General features: G+C 43.4%; 1 protein-coding gene across 1 annotated transcript in view; it reads left to right on the top strand.

Moving 5' to 3' along the window:
* LOC309393258 (pituitary homeobox 3-like) overlaps positions 1-17,895 on the top strand; it is a gene marked incomplete at its 5' end in the record, with an annotated part of 31,907 nt that extends 14,012 nt beyond the window's left edge. The window contains one exon of the mRNA XM_081955240.1: positions 17,151-17,895. Coding sequence (XP_081811366.1) covers positions 17,151-17,696 — 546 coding nt within the window. The 3' untranslated portion in view covers positions 17,697-17,895. The remainder of the gene's footprint in view (positions 1-17,150) is intronic.
* Positions 17,896-22,153: the final 4,258 nt, after the last annotated feature.

Below are 22,153 nucleotides of genomic sequence, written 5' to 3'. Positions count from 1 at the left end.
AACCCTTATCAGCTTTATATTTTCCCACATAACAGTTTCTAGTTGTCTGTTTTTTCGTAGTGAGTCTTTTGTCCCACTTCTCTGTTCCTGTCTTCTCCCCTTTCTTTGTTTTGACATATCCACTCTCTTCAATTTTCTCCAGGCCACCATCAAAAGGATATTTTATATTTCTCTTTGTTGGGGCATAATCTCCTACTTCGAATTTCCTTATGCCACTAACAACCTCAACCTCTTTTATCTGCTTTTTATTTTCTTTTGTTGGGACACCTCCCCTTCTTACAGTTTTTCCTATACCACTGCCAAAACCAATTGAGTTTTTTGTCTGCCTTTTATTTCCCTCCATTTCTACCCCTTCGTTGTCTTGCCCCCCTTCTTCTTCATTCTTCTTTAGATATCTGCTTCTCTGGGTTTAGAATTCTATTTAGGCTTGATTTTAACGATTTATGCATATTTTTTATAATTTCACGTAGTTCTTCAAATTCCCAGTTTTCCATGATGTCCAGTTCCAAAGTTGCAGTTAGTTATACAGTTCTGATTTCAGAGTTCTGATCCACCTTAATCTACTGCAACTGCTGTGGGAAAGAGCAATGGAAGCCATCTTAGTCTTTTGTTCTTCCTTAATGTCCAGTTCCAAAATTGCAGTTAGTTATACAAGTCTTATTTCGGGATTCTGGTACACCTTAAATTTGATTCAATTACTGTGAAACCGGAAGAGAAGCTGAGGCCATCTTAATCTTTTGCAGAGAAAAAAAAAGGATGAAAGGGGGGGGGGAAATCCCTCACATTTCCCAGTTGACTCTGTAATTATTCTTTCCCCGCCACCTGACCACAGCTACTCACAACATAACAAAGTTGCAAACAGCCAGGTTCAGGTACGTTTCTCTTTTGCCTCCTGCTTTTCCAAATTCTGATTTATGGCAGATGGTTAATTAAAACTTCCCACACACTCAGGGTTAGGTTATCAGTTATCAGTGAGAAGGAGTGAGTTTTTTCTTGATTTTGGGGAATAGCTTCAAATGAAATAAATCCTTCGGAATGTTTGGTTTCTATTTCAAATCCAAAACTAAATTTAGAGTTTATATTTAAGTGGGTTTGTCTCTTCTCTGCTTTCTCCCTTTCTGTTCGGATTTGTTTCAAAGAAATAGCTGGGGGTGGTGGTATTTCAACCCTTCATTTTCCTTTTCTTTCTTTCTTTCTTTTGAGAAAATCCCGATCTGACCATCAATATTATTTATGCTCTCAAGATTTCTTTGCCTTTTCCGGGTTTGATTTATGGCTGTGGGTTAGATAAATTTTCTTACTGGTCTTTCAACTCTTCCTCACCCTTCTGTTCATTTGCTTTTGACTGGAAGTCAGCATTTGTCAGCCATATTGCAGGCTGTCGCCCCCTCTCCGATTCAAAAGGCAAATCTCCGAACTGCAAGGGACCTGTTGCTTCCCTCGGGGTCTGATGAGACGCTGCCCTTCTTTGCCACCCCTCCAGGGGGGTTCTGATCCAAAAAAGGAACACCGGAGTAGGTTTGTCAGACAGGGTTCATGTGAGGCTCTTCAGAGCTCACATCCTCATGTCTGTCCAGCTGAAGAACTTCCTGTCACTCTTATTTTTTCTTCTGATGTTTCTGGGTCTTTTGGTTTGCTTATGATATTTTGAAGGGCTTTAGCTGGCTTGTATGCCATGCTGATTCCATGTGGTTGTAGTAATCTATCTGTGGTTTCTGAGATACTCTTGATCTAGGGCAGTGTAATTCTTTTTAGGGTTTGTGTTGGTTGTGCTGTATTGGGTTGAGTGGTCAGGGACTTTTTGATAAAGTTGCGTGGGTATCATGTTGTATGCTCCATTTCCTTTTTCTGCTCTTCTGGGTTGCTGCAGTGTATTTGGGCTCGTTTAAATAAAGTCCTTCCTCAGCTTCTCTTGTGGGAGATTGGATTGTTGCTTTGGTAGTGGAGCACCTGGTTAGTATGGGTGGGGTTTCTGTAGAGTTGTGTTTCTAATTTGCCATTGTGGTCTCTGCTGATCAGAATGTTCAGGAAGGGCAGCGAGTTGTTGTTTTCTTCTTCTCTAGTAAAGTGCTATGGTTTCTAGATTGTGCATGACGTCCTTCACTCTAAGTCCTGAAAGTGGTGATCCCATAGGTGTCTCTTTAACTTGTTGGTAAATTTGGCCATCAAATTGTAAGTATGTGGTTAAGCAGTGGTTTATGAGATCCATAATCCTGAATGTTTTGATCTTTGTGTATTCAATTAAGTCAGGTGTACTGTGAAGCAATGCAGTCATGGATTCTTTGCTAATTCTGGATCTGTAGACGTGAACAGGGCTGTGACATCAAACAAGACAACCTCATCTATAGTCACATCTCTGTATCAGGGCTCCTGATTGTTTGAAGACACTGTAGACAAGAGTTAATGGAATGTTGGCTTCCTCTTGTGAGACGCCCATGCTTTTCTGTTAGTCCTTTTGCAATGTTATATATAGGGGTCCCTGCTAGAGATATGATTGGATGGAGGAGAATGCCAGATGTGCGTATTTTGAGACACCTGTAGAAGCATGGGAGGATAGGGCCACTGCTTCTTATCTGCCACTGTTCTTCTTTGGTAATTTGTCCTTTCTTAGTGAGGTCACTGAGGATTCTCTTGATCTGGTTGTCTACTACCTCACTTTCTTTTGTCACAGTTGTTATACCATATTTTTGGATTATAAGATGCACCAGGTTTTCAAAGAGGAAAACAAAGAAAAAATAGTTTTGGGCTCCGCATGACCTCCCCAGTCCCCAGGAGCACTCTGCAGGCCTCCCAAAGCTTCTGCGCATCCTCTGTGAAAAACATGCCCATTTTCACAAAACAATGGGCCCATTTTTGGCCTCCCAAACCCCCACATGCATCCTGTTTTTGCTCTCCCCAGCCCTCAGGAGCATTCAGCAGGCCTCTCAAACCCTCTGCATGCCCCATTTTTGTGAAAACAAGCCTGTTTTTGCCCTCCCCAGTACCCAGGAGCACTCTGCAGGTCTCCCAAACCCTTTGTGTGACCCATTATTTTGAAAAACAGGCCTGTTTTTGGCAAAAATGGGATGTGCAGGGCGGGGTTTTGGTAGGCCAAAAATAGCCATATTCGGTGTATAAGATGCATCAACATTTCCACCCTCTTTTAGGTGTTTGTGTGTGTGTGTGTTATACTCCAAAAAGTACGGTACTTCTATTTGCAGATCTTTGTATTTTGTGATTTTATCTAATTCCTTCTTCTGTTTCCAGGTACTGCCACATCCACTATCCAGACTCTTTTGTCTTTCATATTGATAATTATTAAGTCTGGTGTGTTATGCAGCAGTGCCTGTCTGTTTGAATTCCAAAGTCCCAGAGAGCTTTAGCTTCATTTTCTATTACTTTCTCTATTTTATTAATCCACCAGTTCTTGCTTTTAGGTAAATTGTCAGGGTTCCAAATAGCATCCAAAATTAAATCAGAGTCCAAGACAAAGTATTGCTCAAAGTTCCAATTTTTTAAGAGAGCCATGTTGGCACATCTGGGAAAACCCGAATCTGAAGCTTCTCGGTTTTCTCCACCCAGGTTAAAGTTCCTGATCTTGCCCCCACACCCATAAGTCCATCACATGGTCCAATCTTCCACTGCCATGCTGGCAGTTCCACCCTTCCAGTTCTGGTCAGGTGCAGAGGTGCAAAGACAAAAGATGACCTTGGCTTTCTAGAAGCAATTTTGTTTTGGCTACATAGCATCTAACTCCATATAATCCCCTGTCCCATTTCCCCACAATAGAAAAGGCATAGTAGAATAATAGAAAGTGTGGCAGGCCAAAGATCCAAAAGGAAAGATGGCTGCAGGCCTGACACAAATGATATTTCCTGCAGATCTTCCAATGAAGGGTCTCTTGATCTGGTTGTCTCCTATCTTCGCTTTCTTTTATCACAGTTGTTATTCTATTTGCAGATCTTTGTATTTTGTCTAGACAACCATTTAGACAACCAGATCAAGAGAGTAATCACCAGTAATCAGCACTCAGATCAGCATAGATTCACTCCAATTTCAGATCAATAATCAAGTAAGCAATACCCCAATCAAGAAAATGCCAGAGACATTGCTACTGCTAGATGGGGCTGCTGCTGTATGTGATGCCACTGCAAGATGAAACAGGTGGTGGAGTCTGGGTGTGAGAGCCCTGAGGTGTGTGGACAGGGTATGGGGCAGCTCCACTCCCCCCAGCTGCCTCACCTCACCTCGTGGCACCTGCCCCATTGTGGCCCTGATCAAACAGACAGTGGGATAGAGTGGGTGGGCTCTTAACTGGGGCTTATTTTGGAGGTAGGTATTATATTAGGCACATGGTAAAAATTGTGCTAGGATGGGGAGAGGAGGGGAAGAAAGAGAAAGGGGGAGAGAGGGAAAGAAAGAGAGGCAGAGAAAGAGAGAGAGAAAGAGAGAGAGGGAGGGAGGGAGGGAGGGAAAGAGGGGGAAGAGAGAGAGGGAGAGAAAGAGCGATGGAAAGAGGAGGAGAGAAAAAGGGAGGGAAAGAGAGAGGGGAGAAAGAAAGAGATAGAGATGGAGGGAAAGAGAGGGAAAGATGGAAAGAGAGGGAGAGGGAAGAGAGGGGGGAAAGAGAGAGATTATATTACAGAGTGGTGGGCTGCACATTTTTTAACAACCGGCTCTCTGCCCTAATGACTGGTTGGGTGGGCATGGGTGAGTGGTCTTGTGACTGGGCGGGTGTGGCCAACTCATCAGTCATGTCAAGGCGCATGCCCAGCCCCTCCCCTCCCCTCCCAGCCACTCCTTGTCACACCCAGCCTCAACATATCTATAGTTCTGTAAAATATTGTTCACCTTTTTTTGATTTTATTATCAGCATCTACATACTATACATGTACTTTCATGGGCCACTGAAAGGAGGAGATGGCTCACATGCTTTGCCCAAGAATGTGATATGCAGATCACATAACAGGCTTTTGAGGGGCTGCCACAATGAAGGGGGGGAACCGAACCTCTGATATTACAAAATTTTTATTTTTTATTGTTGCTAAATGTAATATTTCAAAAGCAGAAAAAAAATGAAAGGGCATAAAAGTGAATTTATCACGTTTTTCTTAGAAGAATTAGCTGAGCTTTGCCTTTATCATTATTTTAGGTAGTAAAACCTCATTCAGGTTAAATTGCATGGTTGGCAATTTGCGATAAATAAGTGAGTTTTGGGTTGTAGTTTGGGCACTTGGTCTCTAAAAGGTTCGCCATCACCGGTATGTACAATGCAGCTGTGTGAAAAAGTCCTGCATGCTTTCAGTTTTAAGCTGTATTTACATGTTTAATCAACTTTTCACTCATAGAAACCACACAAAATTAGTACTTTGATTAAAATTTCTATAGTCGGATTGAGATGCATAATTTTTATTAATATAACCAAAGTCTTTTTAAGGTTTTGAGTGAGTTTATGTGCTAAAACAAACACAACTTGAATTTTTGAGAATGTTAGGATCGAAAGTAGCCAATCAGCAGAGAGCTTTGGCTGTCCAATCAAAATGCACAGAGGCTAAATCTATGAGGCAATCAATGTTGTCATACTCTCTGACTATAAATAGGCATGAAAAGCATCGAGAAATTTAATTTAGCTTTGGCTGTAGACAAGGATGAAGGCCTTTGCTTTCACCAGTACTGAGCAGTGGAATCACGTCATTGAGCTTCATGAAGAGGGTTATTCCTGTACAGAAATAGCCAAGAGAGTGAAATGCCATCGCACCACGTTGAGCAGAGTGGTTGAAAAATACCAAATAACTGGTTCAGTTGATGACAGGCTCTGCTCTGGAAGACCAAGGAAGTCAACAAAACGGCAAGATCGGGCTCTCCAATGCATTTTGATGGCTGACAGGAAGCTCACCTCACCTCAGATTACAAGAATTTGGGGTGAAACATGTGATGTAAAAGTGTGCACAAGCACAGTGCATCGCAGACTGCTGCCAGAGGGCTCAAAGGCTGCAGGGCTCGAAATAAACCTTTGCTCACCACTTTCGTTGATGTGTGTGGGCCAAGAAGTATGCCAAATGAACCAACAAACAATGGGCCAAGGTCATCTTCAGTGATGAGAGCAATTTCTTTTTATATATATAAAAAAGTTTTATTGGTTTTTTCAAATGTTTTGGGGAAAAGGGTACATGAGCAGTAAGGGAAATGAGCGCCGGCCACACACACACACACACACACACACTGCTTGTTGCCGTGCAAGGTGAGCGCTGCTGGGGAGAAATCAGGGGGAGAGGGGGGAGAAGGCCATCCCTAGCAGAAGATTGTTTTCTTCTCCCCCTCCCGGATTTCTCCCCAGCAGCGCTGGTCTCGCGCGGCAACAAGCGGTTTGTGTGTCTGTGTGTGTGTGTAACAGGGGCTGGATGGGACCGATCACCTGAGAGGCTAGCAAAGAAGTCTTCCCCACTGTCGCAAAAAGGCAGGGATAGTGGCCGGCGCTCATTTTCCTTACTGCTCATCGCGGCTTGCTCCCTCGCCACTTTCAGCTAAGCAGGGCAGGCGGGGCCTGGGCTGCAACCAGCAGGGAAGGGATGGTAATGCTCCGTCCTGCTGGGGCGGTGGCGGAGAAAAGTAAGGAAGCAAATGCCAGCCAGCATCTCTGCCTTCTTCCTCCGAGCACCGCTTCTTTGCCAGCCTCTCAGCTGATCGGTCCCAGCCAGCCCGTTACACACACACACACACACACACACACACACACTTTGCTGCCGCGTGAAGTGAGTGCTGCCAGGGAGAGATCAGGGGGAGAGGTTGGGGAGAAGGCAACCCTAGAAGTTTGTGTTCTTCTCCCCCTCCTGCTGATTTCTCCCCGGCAGCGCTAGTCTCGCGCCGGGCCAAGCATGGTGGCTCCCAAAGAGAATGAAACGGGTGCAGCGCTCTTCCAACAGCTAAGGAAGGAAGAGGAGCCGGGCTTCAGGAAAGCCTCCAGAGACTGGAGAGGACAAAAAACGGCCCCAAAGGATCTGTTTCTGGCTTCCAGAGAGCATCTAGAAGGGCGGGGGAGGCCATTTTTGCCCTCCCCAGGCTTCAGGAAAGCCTCCGGAGCATGGGGGAGGGGTGCATGCTGTGTGTGTGTGTGTGTGTGTCACGTGCGCATGTGCAGTTGGGTGGGGAATTGAGTGGGCACGCAGGGGTGCAGTAGCGAGCGTGCACGCAATTCTGGCACATCATTAAAAAAAGGTTCGCCATCACTGGCTTATACAGTCTATGCCGAAGCGATGCTGCCTTGTGATAAGCAATAAGGGCTGGCCAATTTCATATTAGTAACCATATTTGGTTATCTAAATGGCCCTTTACAGGGCCAAAAAACAATAAAAATGTTAACAAAACACTAGCGTCATCCTTAGTAATTGCAACACATACGCCACTGGATATGCATCAGTTAATCTGTTTTCATAGTCATTGCAAGCATGCAAGAAAATTCACAATCCACATCCAAACAGCACCAAATTGCAAAAAAGTTATGCTTTTCACTTTAAAACCACCAGTATTTATTTAAATATAACAATATTTGCCTAGCAGTTAGCATAAAATATCATAAAATCAATGGCCTATCCACAAAATGTCATAAACCGTAAACCGTAAACGACTTTTTCAGACAGCTGTATATACAATGTGTTAGATTGGGTAATGGAAAGGCATGCACAGGCTAACGGTAACAACAGCTCTTTATTAACTCAGTAGCAACTATGTACAATCCAGCGAAGGTTGAGTCTGACAGCAGCCCTTTTGTAGGGAGCTGTCAGACCCCTCGACCAATGAGATTAAACCTCTGTTCCCGCCGGAACAGAGGACCTTGGTGGAAACCACTATAGCTGAAGCTAGTATCTAACAGCCCTCCCTGATTAGATGGAGTAATCCTACTGGTCACGTAGTCACGCAGGTAGGCGGGCTTTTTGGTAGCTCTGCCTGACCTGCACCGTTCAGTCGGAGGGTGTTCTTCGGACAGGTCAGATGGACCTGTTTGCTCTGCAGCTCCGCATGGTGGAAGCTCCTGGAAACTTTCACAGGTCGCGGCTGGAGCTTCTAGAGCCGGTTCGCTCTAAGTATCCCAGTGACTTCGGGTTTGAGTTGGCTGTGCTCCTTTTGGGTAGGGCTTTGGCTAACTCGAGCAGGAATTACCTCTGGCTGCCTAAGAGTGGAGCTGGAGAGGCAGCCACGGAGTTGGTCAACGTGCCTTCTCCAATTCTGACCGTCCTCGAGCTCTATGACATAAGAGCAAGGCCAGGTGATGCCTATCACTGTGGCAGGAATCCACAGAGTTCCCCCGGCGTAAACTGAATCCCCTAAAGTTCTGAATTTTGCTTGTGGAGTCTGGGGGCGATGTGGAAGAATAGTTTGGGTGTAGCCAGTCTAAGTGGGACCTTAGCCGGTGACCCATGAGAAGCTCAGAGGGGCTTCTCCTTGTAGTGGTGCTGGGTGTGATGTGCTGAATTAGCAAATAGTGGTCAACCCATGTTTGCCAATCTCCCAGGCCCATTCTAAAGAGGGCCTCTTTTGCAGATCTCACCATTCTCTCCGCCTGACCATTGGAGACTGGATGGAATGGCGCGACCAGGGCATATCTGATTCCCTGTGCTGCTAAGAAGATCTTGAATTGCATGGCCATGAATTGGGGCCCGTTGTCAGAGACCAGGATGTCGGGCAGGCCATGCATTGAGAAAAGTCTCTGTAGTACCTTGATGACCGCCTCTGCCGCAGTGGAGGTCATGAGGACTACCTCTAGCCATTTCAAGTAGGCACCCACAACTACGAGGAAAGTCTTGCCATGAACTGGGCCAGCAAAATCAATGTGCACCCTAGACCACGGTGCTTGAGGTCGCTCCCACTCCTTAGTGGGCGCCTCTGGGGGAGCTAGTCTGGACTCCTGGCACAGTGTGCAGGTAGCCACCCATTCTTCAATCTCCCTGTCCATGTTAGGCCACCACACGTAACTCCTGGCCAAAGACTTCATCCTGACAATTCCAGGATGCCCTACGTGTAAAGCCTCTAATACTGCAATGTGCAGTTTGGGTGGAACAATGACCTGGTCCCCCCACAGCAAACAGCCATTAACAACAACAAGTCATCATGCTTACAATGGTATATTTTGAAATCAGCCCCAACAGGCCCCTTGGGCCACCCCCTCCACACTCAGTTCAAAATTTGTTTGATGGTGGAGTCTTTTGCAGAGTGGCGGGCCAGTCTCTAAGCAGTCAATGAGAAGAACTGGCATCTTGGGGTAGGGTCAGCAAGAAGGTCTGGCAGCGGGCAGTGGCTCAAAGCGTCGGCATGCTCCAAAGTGGAGCCTGGTTGGTGGATGAAGCGGTAGGCGTAGGCAGCTAAGAAAATGTTCCATCTGGTCATCCGCGGTGATAATGACACTGGGGTAGGTCGGTCCCCAGCCAGCAAACCCAGTAGCAGTTTGTGGTCCATAATTAGTTTGAAATCACGGCCATATAGGTACTCATGGAACCTTTTTACTCCAGCCACTGTAGCCAAAGTCTCATGGTCCAACTAGCTGTAGTTCTGCTCGGCAGCGGACAAGCTCCTAGAGTAAAAGGCTATGGGAGTCTCGGTTCCGTTGGGCATGCGGTGGCTGAGGACAGCCCCGGTGCCAAACAGGGAAGCGTCGCAGGTCAGCACCAGTGGCAGGGTCTGGCTATACTGCACCAGGAACATGTCTGCTGAGAGAAGTCTTTTTACTGTGGCAAATGCGGCCGCCTCGGCTCTGCCCCAGACCACTTCATGTTCTTCACCAGGAGACGATGTAAGGGCTCAGCAACGGTGGCTTTCTGTTTAAGAAAGACGCTGTAGAAATTAAGGAGCCTGAGGAACGCCTGCAGCTCAGTTTGATTGCGAGGTGTAGGGGCATCCTGGATTGCTTGAATTTTTTTAGTGGTCGGGTGAATTCCAGAGCCATCGATTAGGTACCCTAAGAATTCAACCCTTGGCACGTTAATTTGGCATTTTTCTTTTTTTTTAAATAAAAGTTTTTTTAGGGTTAGGGTTATCCTACTTTATATACTGTAGAAAGTGTATCAGTTGATTACAAAAAGGCTTTCGTGCATCTCTTCCAGAGTCATCAAACATAATTCATATTAACTCAAGTATTTAACTCAGATATTTATACATGTTACCATCATCATACCTCCATTTTCATTTGACTATAGTTGTTTAAACATCCTTCATCATAAAATATACCAGGATTTAATACATAACCACATACTGGCATTTCATTTACTATTTCTAAAATCCTCCAATAACACTGAAGCTTTATATCCTATTCTAGCTAAATATCCATACTATTTAATAACAAAGTTTTCTAATCCTTCTTTCCAAATCACTGTTTAAAATTTACATCCCATTTCTGTATGTTGTACCCATACATATATATGTGTGTGTGTTGTTTTCATTATCCCTCCTTTTTGGCTTGCGTGCCAAAAGCGGGGGGAGCGCAGAGGGATTGTGAGAGGACGTGCCACACATGCACACGCTTCCCCCCTCTGCGCGCATGCATGAGCAACCAGTGTTCCCCCCTCCGTGCTTTTTTCGTGCTTTTTTCGCCCTCCCCAGGCTCCAGAGGCTTTCTAAGAGCCTAGGGAGGGTGAAAATACCCCCCTGCCTCCCCGGAGGCTTCAGGAGCTTCCCATAAGCCTCCAGAAAGCAAAAAACCGGCCCTATGGGCAAACTAGAAGTTTAGGAATGGACTTCCGGTTTGGCCGCAGAGCTGTTTTTTGCCCCCCGAAGCCTACAGGAGGCTTGTTTGTTTTATGCGCCATTTAATCATGAATTGTTTGTTTAATCATCATCATCATCATTATGCTTTATTGTATTTTAGTGTCATCTCTTGGACTTTCTCTAGCAAACAGGTGAATGGGAATCCTCTGGAGGGTGAAAAACAGCCTCAAAAGAAAGCCAAAGTCAGCTGGCCAGAGCATGCATGCACCCTGAAGCTGACAGGGTAACGCCTCACGTGCCCTAACAAATGGCTCCGCGTGCCACCTGTGGCACCCATGCCATAGGTTCACCATCCCGGCTATATCATATCATTTCCCCCCTAATAATCAAGACTTAACTGAATCTAACTTAATTCTTTTTTTATTAACCTTTATATATAATCCAAAAGGATTTCTAATCTTCCCTTCATGGGTACCATTCAATATTCATATCCAATTATTACTTATCATAACACTACACATTGTATACATTATTATCATTATCAATTATTTATTTAACTATACCTATTGTCACTAAATTTCGCTAAGTTTAACTAGTTTTAAATTATACTCTTCCATCTATCAACCTATATCTTTCCAGTAGCAAAACAGTCTCATATCTTCTACCATTTGTGGTGTCAGTCCTCTAATCATCTCCTTAATCAACTTTGCATGGACTTCTCTTAGCAACTCTTTGCTTATAAAATCTCTCATGTAATTTTGATGCCCTTCTTCTGTTTCCTTAATCAGCTTATCTTTGATTGTCGGTAGTGTTATCAATGATATTGCTAATAAAATTTCTCTCTTTAAATCCATAAATTCGTTTGTTTTCTCTTCTTCTGTATCTTGCCATCTGGGGTAGTTTTCCCCTCCATTTAAATTGCATAAATTCCATCCATAAAGATAGCGTTTAAAAGTAAGATAACCCACTGTCCAAAACCATTCCAAATTTAATTCCGCCGCTTATTTCTTCTGTTCTCCAATTTAAATTAATTTTATGTTTTTTATAGGCAGTCACTTTTAAAACAGTAAAAATTCCTCACCAGCTGGAAACACTTTCTCTTTCCATATCCTTCCGTTTTGGAGCCCCCCGACTTCATCAGCCAAATGGCTGGATTTCTTGTCACTGGCTTGAAGAACTTCTCTTGGATCAATCAGGGACTTTGCGATGTCCCTGAGATCAGCAAGACGTATTCTTCCTGTTCATCATCTCTTCAGGACGGTTTAGGTCCGTTTGGACCACCCAGCGGCAAAGGTATCAACTGCAATCTCAGAGCATTGAGATTGCATGTTATCTCGTTGCAACTTCGGCTCCTCCCCTCCAGGCATTTTTCTTTTTTGAGATGGAGGCCTTTGTCTCGGATTCTGGTCAAAACAGTTCGCAAATGTTTGAAAAGTTGCGCCTCATTTGCAGATGATACCAAGATATCGTCAAAATAGGGGACGACTCCTGGAATCCCCTGCAAAAGCCATTCCATTATGCTTTGGAACAGTCCAGGGGCGATACTAACTCCAAATAGCAGGCGGTGACATTTGAATGCACCCCTTCACAATGGTTTGGGCCTCTGCCGTAGTGCCATCTACAGGCAATTGTTGGTATGCCTGCGCCATGTCCAATTTAGCAAATACTTTGCCGGGGCCTAAAGAATGTAATAAATGCAGTACAATGGGTACAGGGTAAGCGCTTTGTTGCAACGCTTTATTGATTGTGCATTTCTAGTCCACACAGATGCAGAGAGACCCGTCAGATTTGACAGGTGTCACTATAGGGGTCTCCCAGCATGCCTGATCAACCGGCTCTAGGATTCCTTGGCCTACGAGCCTGTCAATTTCCAGATCAATTTTTTGATGAAAACCGAAAGGTACTCTCCAGGGTTTTAGTCTTATGGGGACTATGTTGGGGTCCAAATTAAAAGAGATTGGAGTCCCCACATACTTACCCAGACTGGTGCTGAAGACGTCCTAAAATTCTTTAAAAATCGCTTCAGCGCTCTCGTCTTTCAAGACGTTGATACCGGTGACTTCTAGGCCCCGGGCTTCAAACCAGTCAAGCCCCAGAAGGCTCTGCAGGTCACCACTGACCACCATCACTGGGAGCTGGCCACTGTATTTCTTGAATTGCACCCGGAAGGTGCCCAGGCCCATGATGGGGACTCGGTTCCCCTGGTAATCGTGAAGGTGGATGTCAGGGGCACAGATGCTGCTTCTTCAGCCTAGGGATAGCCCGCTTGAGCATGGACCAGAGCATGATGGTCAGTGATGACCCCTTGTCGATCTCCATCTTGCATGGAGAGCCCTCGATGAGGACTGTGACCTTCAGCTTTTTGGGTCGCCTAGTGCAGACTTGGCACTTGTGGTAAGTGACTCTGGTGTCGTCCTCTCAGCGCTGTGGTGACTTCTGCCATGTCCCTTGGTTGGGCCTCTGCTGGCGATTAGATCGGCTTCTTGGCTGCCAGGTCGTCGTGGGGTGCTCGCTTCTGCAAACTTTGGCGATATCCCCTTTCGCTTGCAGTGCTGGCAAATAGCATCACAGAAACAGCAAGCCAATTGGGCATGGTATCCTACATAGCTAGAGCAAGGCGGGAAACGCTGTTCGAATTTGCACACCGGCTTGGCACGGCTACTGCGCATGCGGCAGTTGTCATCTTCTTTGCCTTCTGAGCTCTCAGCCTCTGCAGCCTCACGATGTACACATGTGTTCTTTCGCGCGTCTTGTGAGTGCTTTGGCGCTGCAGGGTTTCTGTTGACTTGACAGCTGATTCTGATGCCCTGGCTTCGTCCAAGGCAATTTGTAGAGTGAGGTTAGATTTGGCGAGTAATCTCCTCTGTAAATTAATGTCCCACACAACGCATATGATGTGGTCAAGAATAAGCTCGTCAAGGTCTCGGAACACGCAGTACACTGCAGCCGTTCGTAACGCCGCAATGTACTTGTTGATTTATTCGCCTTCCTTCTGGTTGCGAATATTAAACTCGTGCCGGCGGACGTGCTTAGATGGCTTGGGAGCGTAGTGAGTCCTCAGTGTCTGCTGGAGCACGGACCAAGTGACTGAGTGTAGCGGCGTTGGTTCTGACAGGTCTTTGGCAGTTTCGAACACTTCTCGTCCACAGTAACTGAGGAACATGTTCTTGCAGCTTCAGAAAGGCCCATGAGGTCATTGGCTTCGAGGAAGCAGTCGAACCTCAGCATATACAAGTCCCAGTGCTCGGTGACTGGGTCATATGGAGTCAGTGGGGCATGCATGGCCATTTTGTGTTCTGAGGGTGTTTTGAGTTTGCCGCTCAAAAATGGCTGCTCAAAACCGAGCTGAGCTCTGGGCTGGATTTACTTGCTGGATTGCTACGCTCTTTTTGGTTCACCTAGTTGCCTTCCAATCCCATCCTTGTTGCCAGTGTTAGATCGGGTAATGGAAAGGCACACTCCAGCTAAAGGCAACAACAGCTCTTTATTGTAACAGAACAAGTATGTACAATCCAGCAAAGGTTGAGTCTGACAGCAGTCCTTTTATAGGGAGCTGTCAGACCCTTTGACCAATTAGATTAAACATCTGTTCCCGCCGGAACAGAGGATCTTGGTGGAAACCACTATAACTGAAGCTAGTATCTAACAAATATGATCACTGTAATTATCTTGTTTGTTTGCTTTGTTTTTATTGGATTTATATGCCGCCCTTCTCCCAAAGGACTCAGGGTGGCATACAACATTAAAAAACACACATCCCAAAAGTTAAAAAGAAATTAAATACATTTCCAAAAAAACAAACAAAAAAAAAAACCAAATTTATAAGACAATACATTTAAAAATGAGTTAAAATTAACAGGCCAGGCCGGCTTGCTGGAAAAGCCAACTTTTTAGGGTGCATCGGAAGGACCGGAGGTCAGGGATTATGCGAAGCTCCGGGGGCAGCTCATTCCAGAGGGAAGGCGCTCCCGCAGAGAAGGCTCTCCCCCTGGGGATCACCAGCCGACACTGTCTTGCCGACGGCACCCTGAGGCGGCCAACTCTGTGGGATTGTACTGGACGGTGGGAGGCTACTAGTGGCAGTAGGCTGAAGTACCTACTGAGGTACTTCACAGCTGAAGTACCTCAGCAGAGAGGACACCTTTCACTCACTTTGTTTATCAAATTTATATTCTGCCCATCTCACTGTCCCGAGTTACTCTGGAAAGCTTACAACAGGGGTACCCAACCTGTGGGCCAAGGCCCACTATTGGGCTGCATGAGCAGCGGGCACTGGCGCTCACTGCCCCACGTGCGTGAGCAGCCAAGTGCTCATGTCCACCGCTCACACAAACAAACCTGTTTGCATCGCATGCCTGCCTCTCACACAAAAACATCCCCTCTTCCCTCCTTCCCCCCCTGCACCGGGCCACCAACCTGGAAAGGTTGGGGAACACTGGCTTACAATATAAAAGCATAAATATCAAAACACTATAAACATTAAAATTAAGATAACAATTAGAGAAAAAGTTAAATGTAAGAGCATGGACAATATGGAGGTGGATTTTCGCCTGTCACTCAACCATCTCCGGCATAGTGTACCCCAATTGGGGCCCACCCAACTGGCAGAGCCAGTTTTTAAGGCCCTTCCAGTAGGCCAGAAGAATGGAGATGGAGCTCAATACCAGAGGCAAATGTTCCAGAGGGCAGGAGCCACAGGAAAGAAGGCTCTTCTCCTTGACCCTGCTAGCTGTAATTCTTTGGCTAATGGGTGATGTTCTCTTTTGCTGATGCAATGGCCAATCCCATTGGGGTGAGATGATTCCTTAGTTTCCTTTTTCCACTCATTAAGGAATCAAAACCTTTTGAATAAATCTGTCAAAATTGCAGAGGCGTCAAATAATAACTTTTCAGTGGTGCGTAAAGTAGAGATTAATTCTGAATTTCCTTATTCCAAAGAATAATGAAGTTCAATGATGTATAGAAAATTAAATCAATCATTCTCAAAAGATAAATGTGCATCAAAGAATGTATCTTCCAAAGAAAATTGTTTAGTAGGTCGCTTAAAATAATGCGAATGAGTTAAATTCAGGTTAATTGCAGGGGTGGGATCCTATCTGTTTAACAACTGTGCACGTGTGCATAGTTTACAGAGAAATCACCTTCTGCATTACTGCTGGGAAGGAAAACAGCTGAGGTGTGGCAATCCACTCTGCCACACCTATCAGCTGGGCTCCAGAAAAGGGAATATAGGGGAGTATAGTGCAGGGGTAGGCGGGTGGGCGAGCCCAGCTGAAAGTTGGAGTGAACCAGTTTGCCCCCAGCTGATAGTGGTCTAAACCGGTAGAATCCCACTCCTGGTTAATTGTATTTATTTTGTCACAACTACCAAAGGATTTGAGAATATAAGATCTTATTCCATTTGTAGCAAAACCAAAGATAAATTCAAATTTACCAATTGAGAAAGCATTCTAGAAATTGTTACACCAAGATAAAGAATCGGAACAGAGATTAAAGACAAAGCCATAAACAAAACATAACAGAATTATTACTAAGGGGCAATGTTATTAAATTTGATTTTCTTTACTTATTAGCAGACAAGATATTAAAATATGCTGCTCAAGTTAGAGATAGAAGTTTCCAGACTGTCAGTGAAACATAAGCTGTCATCTACCTGTCTTACATCTTTTCCTCACAGTGTAAAATACCTTTAATATATTTAGAATAGAACAGAATCAGAATAGCCAGAATAAAAAGAAAAGAATCTATCTTTGACTTGTACTGCACCATACATTTTAGAAAGGAAAAGCACACTACTGGTCACCACAAATATCTGGAGCCATATCAACCACATCTATCCAAATCTATTATAAATAAAAATGTTTCAGAAACTCAGAAATAATTTGTTTCTTTTTTTACTGATTATTCCCAACATGGAACTTTTTTCTTTCTTTTTGCAGCAGGCTTATACTTTTAAGTTCTTTATTACCCTAATCAGATGATCCCAACAAACCTTCACCTAATAACTTCTGATTACTAATGGGAACCATGTGTGTTGAGGAAATATAGGTTGTGATCTGAGTAACCCTTGGAATAGTGATAATTAATAGAGGAGGAGCTATTAAATCAGTTTGGAAAGTCAGAACAGGCACAGCAGATCCACATGCTCAGTTCAGGATGCCATGACAGTAATCTGAAAAATAGGACACAAGTATCTGATTTTTAAGGACAAATGAAGCACAATCAAGGAACATGTAGATCTGTCTGCTTTTTGATTGCTTACTTTCATAAAATAAGTATAAATCTGCAGTGGAGTCTCCTTTTATTAATAGCACCAATTCTTCTAGACTAGGTCAGAGAATGTTCTTTTTAGGTAAAAGATCTACTTATCTTGACATCTACTTTGTTTTTTGCATCTAAGGCCAGAGATGTTTAAAGCAAACATGTTGCCCTGTATAACATTATAACAAGAACTATATCTCTTTTATTTTTTACAGGTATGGTTTAAAAACCGCAGAGCCAAATGGAGGAAGCGGGAAAGAAATCAACAGGCAGAACTTTGTAAGAATAGTTTTGGAGCTCAGTTCAATGGACTGATGCAACCTTATGATGAGATGTATAGTAGTTATTCCTATAATAACTGGGCTACCAAAGGACTTACTGCCGGCACTCTATCAGCAAAGAGCTTCCCATTCTTCAACTCCATGAATGTCAATGCCCTTTCTTCCCAGCCCATGTTCTCAACATCCAGTTCCATAGGGTCTATGTCTGTACCCTCCTCAATGGTTCCTTCAACAGTGACTGGTGTGCCAGGCTCAAGCCTTAACAATCTTAACAGCCCTGGTCTTAACTCTGCAGTTCCATCCAGTACCTGTCCCTATGCATCCACAGCCAATCCTTACATGTATAGGGATACCTGTAACTCAAGCCTGGCTAGCTTGCGATTGAAGGCAAAACAGCATGCCAACTTCACCTATCCAGGAGTGCAGACGGCACCCTCCAGCCTGAGCCCATGCCAGTATGCTGTGGATAGGTCAGTATGAGGATCTCCACTGCTAATTATGAACTATCAGCAGAACCTTTCCCCTGCAGAGGAATTCCAGAAAAGATGCATTTATAATACTGTTACAAATGTTTTACTATCATTTTTGTAAAGTATATATTTTTACTCACTGAACATTCATTTCAGACAGAGAATTTTTTTGCCAAGCTTTGAATTCTCATCCGGTGATAACAACATACCCAGGGAAATGATTGACACTGCTCATAATTTATGGTTGCAATTTGTGCTTTATACACCCGACGTCTGCTTACATAAGGAAGTCTAGATTCTGTACTTGAAGTACCAGGTTTGGATTTACTGTATGTATATTTCATAAAAGCTTGTCATGAAATGTCCTGGGTACAACTTTTGGTTTCCTTTTTAAAAAATAGCATATCATAACAAAAGATTGCCAAAAGTAATTTCATAGCATGGGAAGGAAATTTATGTGCAGACATGCCATGAGTTATGTGGAAGATCTAGGTCCTAGATTCTAGGACAAAGAAACATATAGATGTGCTCCTATGTATCTCTGGCTACCATGACTGAAATAGAAGCTATCAATTTGTTATCAAAAGAGCACTGATATTTGGAGAAAATAGACAAGTCATCAAACTTGGAACAAAATCACTTGGTGATATAATAGTACTACAGGATACTTATTTAAATGTATAAAACCAATAGGTATGTGGACTATATTTCATTTCCCTGTGCAATTTCATTTTCTACCAAGCAGTAAATATTATTTAGGAGCTATGGTGGTGCAGTGGTTAGAATGTAGTATTGCAAGCTGACTCTGCCCGCTGCCAGGAGTTCAATTCTGAGTGGCTCAATGTTGAATCAGCCTTCCATTTTTCCGAGATCAGTAAAATGAGGACCCAGATTATTGGGGGCAATATACTGAATGCCAGATTATTGGGGGCAATATACTGAATGCTGTAAAGCACTATGAAGTGGTACATAAGACTAAGTACTATTGCTATTATAAACACATTTTGCAATGGCTTAAGTTCTCAAAGACAAACAAGAAAAATGCCCCAAAGAACTCATGCACATGTGATCATTGCATAAGCAACAAGCACTCCTTTTATGCAACATTCCCTAAATTCTAGAAAAAAATAGGTCTGCAACTGAATAGAAGTAATCCATTGAATTGATTCTCTTATCCTTGACCACATGCGGGCAACAGCTTCCAATTATTAGTTTCCAGGACGATCCTGACAACCATTTTTTCACTGTTCTTAATTTCATTGAGCTTACAAAAGTAGTACATGTGCCTCTGAATCATACTAATGTTTCTGCAATAATCTGCCACAAGCCAAGTATAGTATAGAAGGAGCTTTAAGAACTTCACTTTATCTCATCCCCAAGTTTGTCCACCAGAATTCCTGAATTTTTCAGAGCTCAGAAATGTACAAATCAAAATCCATAGATGCTAACCATGACCAACAAAACTGCAGCCTATTGTAGTAAGAATGTATTGTGGGAAGAGATGAAGGAAGTCATGCTCATCTACAGTAGCTTCCTTTTACTTGACCTTATTGTAACTTATCTCGAGTGGCAAACTGAGAAGTGGGTGGGTACCATTTCATGTTTGGTTTTTTTTTTTTGCTACTCCAATACCCCATTAAACAACTCAAGATGAATGATCCTAAAAAACGGTTAATTTATACTCATAAATTATAATTTTTCTTTAAAAGTTATGTTTTGATGCTAATAACTTTGAGTGCTAGTAGCAGGGCAGACTACATTTTAAAATTTGCCTCAGTAGTTTTCTTGAAAACATACATGCTTTCAAAAATATATGTTTCTTTTTATCTGTTGGATTGTGTATGACTGTGTGTATATTTCTCTGTGTGATTGTGTCTGTGTATAAACATACGCACAATGGGGAAAGGTCATTTGACATTTTTTAAAATAAAGGTAAATTTAAATTGCAGTGTGATTACTGGTATCATGTTCTTCAGAGATGGAAATCAGTAAAAAGGAAAAACGACAATTAATGCTCATTTTTAAAATCCCAAGCATCTTCCACACACAAAAAAAGTCCTTTGGTAGTGTGTTGGAGTATTTGAAGTAGGACCAGATTCAAGTGACTGGGGGACAGTGCTGTCTCTTTGCCCAGTCTTCCTCCGATTGTTTTGGGCAAAGTATCAATAAAATAATGAGGGAGATTTTTCTAGGAAAGGAGCAATTCCCATTTTATAACCTTCTTTTCTCTTATGTAGACATTATTTTTATATTTACCCTCTTAGGGTAAGTTAATGAAACAAATATATTTGCTGATTGTATTATCCAGACATTCACAATCTTAATATTTACTTACATAATCACAGCTGCCCATTCAGAGCTGTATCACTACCCATCTTAGAGATTTTAATGAAATTATTTGGGCTGTATTATTTTTCACACAATTATAGAGTTATTATTGGAGTTCTTTGTTATTTTGTATAGGTTAGACACTTCTTCCATAATCATGTGCAAAAATGCCTTGGTCTGTTGAGTGAAATTGGTTCAAATTGATTTTTTAAAATTTCTGATACTTTTTCAGTAAACCAAGGAAATGGTACCCAAAAGTTGCTTAGAGACAAAGAAGACTGACATCTGCGTCACCTCTGATGTTAATGATCTACCTGGTCTTGAAGTGACTGTCGGAGAGCTGGAAAACTTCTGAAGTACTTTTTGGAAAGCAATAGGATCCATTAATTATGAGGCAGACTGTAAACTGGTCCCAGAACCCCCAGAGGTCAATGGTAGCTTTCCAGATGGTGGGTATTGGACTACAACTTGTACAGCAAACTACAGTGTGGAAGGAGGTCAGAAGAGATAGGAAGCATCAGAAACATACAGTAATCCTCAGAAAGCTTAGCCAACACCTCAGCTTTCCAAGAGAGAGAGGAGAGAGATAAAGACACACACACACACACACACACAAGGGAGACCAGCTGATGGTGAGCGTCATTGATGAGGGTGCTCCAGCTTTCTCCAAGGCTGACCCCCGGGGTGGGCGTGAGGTTTCATGGGGTCAGTCCCCTTTTTCTGCTGCCAAGCTTCTTTACCCCTCCAGCAGAGCGAGGCCGCTGCCGCCTTTCATTGAAAAGTGTCCTGCGGGTGGCAAAAGTCTCCCGTGCAAGTTTTAAAGCCACGGCTGGGTGCTGCAGTCCCGTTCCCCTTTCTGGCATCCCCTCCTCACGGATCCCATTCCCACCCCACCAGCCCTTGTGTTAGTGAAGCCAACGTCGGTCGCAGCTGGGTTGGGCCAGTATCTCAGAGCAGAGAGCAGGTTGGGTGTCTCCCCAAGCGACTGAGGCACATCCAGCACCAACAAGGGCCGGAACAAGCTCCAGCAAGAGTGAGGCACCGGTAAACCATCCCTAGCCGCTTCTCCATCCCCCACCGTTGCCCTTACCTTCTCAGCCAGGCAAGGAATGACTGGGAGGGGATGGTGAGGGGTGCAGCCAGCCAGTGGTAGGATCACCCAACAGGGAGCCATGGTAGAGGGCTCTGGAGCAGCAGGTTGCACACCCGAATTAGGGGGATAATATGTGTGTATGTGTTAGTTTTTTTATTGCACTTTAATGTCTTGCTTTATGGGGTTTTTTTCTTTGTTTGGCTTTTTGAAGAAAAAACATTTGAAATTTTGCATTTTAACTTTCTTTGAATGAAATGAAATAGAAGAGTGTGCATGTATTATGCATCTATGTATGCTTATGCATATATACACATATATGCATAATTAGGCATACATATGTAAATTAGTACTAACTTTATGATAAGGGATGCTCACTGCATTTTACATGTAGTAGGGGCCTAATATCACATTGTGTAGTCACATTATCTTATCCATTTGCCTTTCTAAACATAAATATTGGGAAACTCTCAGCCAGCTGAAGAGGAAGGGTCAAGTGGGAAACTAGCCCTGAGTCCTTGGGCAGTCAGAAAAGCCATTAGTCTAACTCCATCCCAAATTCAATGGAATCTTATCTGTTCATTCCCAAGACAAGACAAGCAGATTCTTGTAATATAGGTAGACTGAAATAAAGAAGTGGATTTGAACCTTTCACAAATGGATCTGGTTGCTTGTGCCTGACAATAGGTGTTATACTGAGCTGACTACAATCATTTATAATGACTACAATCATTCTAATGAAAATATATTATTTATCTATATTTAAATACAATTTCTGACCTTCCAAACATAATGTAAAAATCAAATCTTGACAATTCTTTTATATTTTTCTCTATTAACCTCTATAACCTCAATGAGTTTGGGAAAGCAGTGATTCTGAGAGGCAAGAGCCATGCTTAATAACATATATTAGGGTTTAGAAACTGTTGTTAATGAAGAACAATTGGTTTTATTTCCTGGAGGAATTTAAAATTTAAGGACACAATAGGCATCATCAAATGGCAAGATACATTTGATCCCTGCCATATATATGAGCATCAGAGGAAGAA

Source organism: Natrix helvetica, assembly GCF_964273705.1.
Source record: "Natrix helvetica genome assembly, chromosome: 5".
Classification (NCBI taxonomy): domain Eukaryota; kingdom Metazoa; phylum Chordata; class Lepidosauria; order Squamata; family Natricidae; genus Natrix; species Natrix helvetica.
This window is presented reverse-complemented; position numbering and strand designations above follow the sequence as displayed.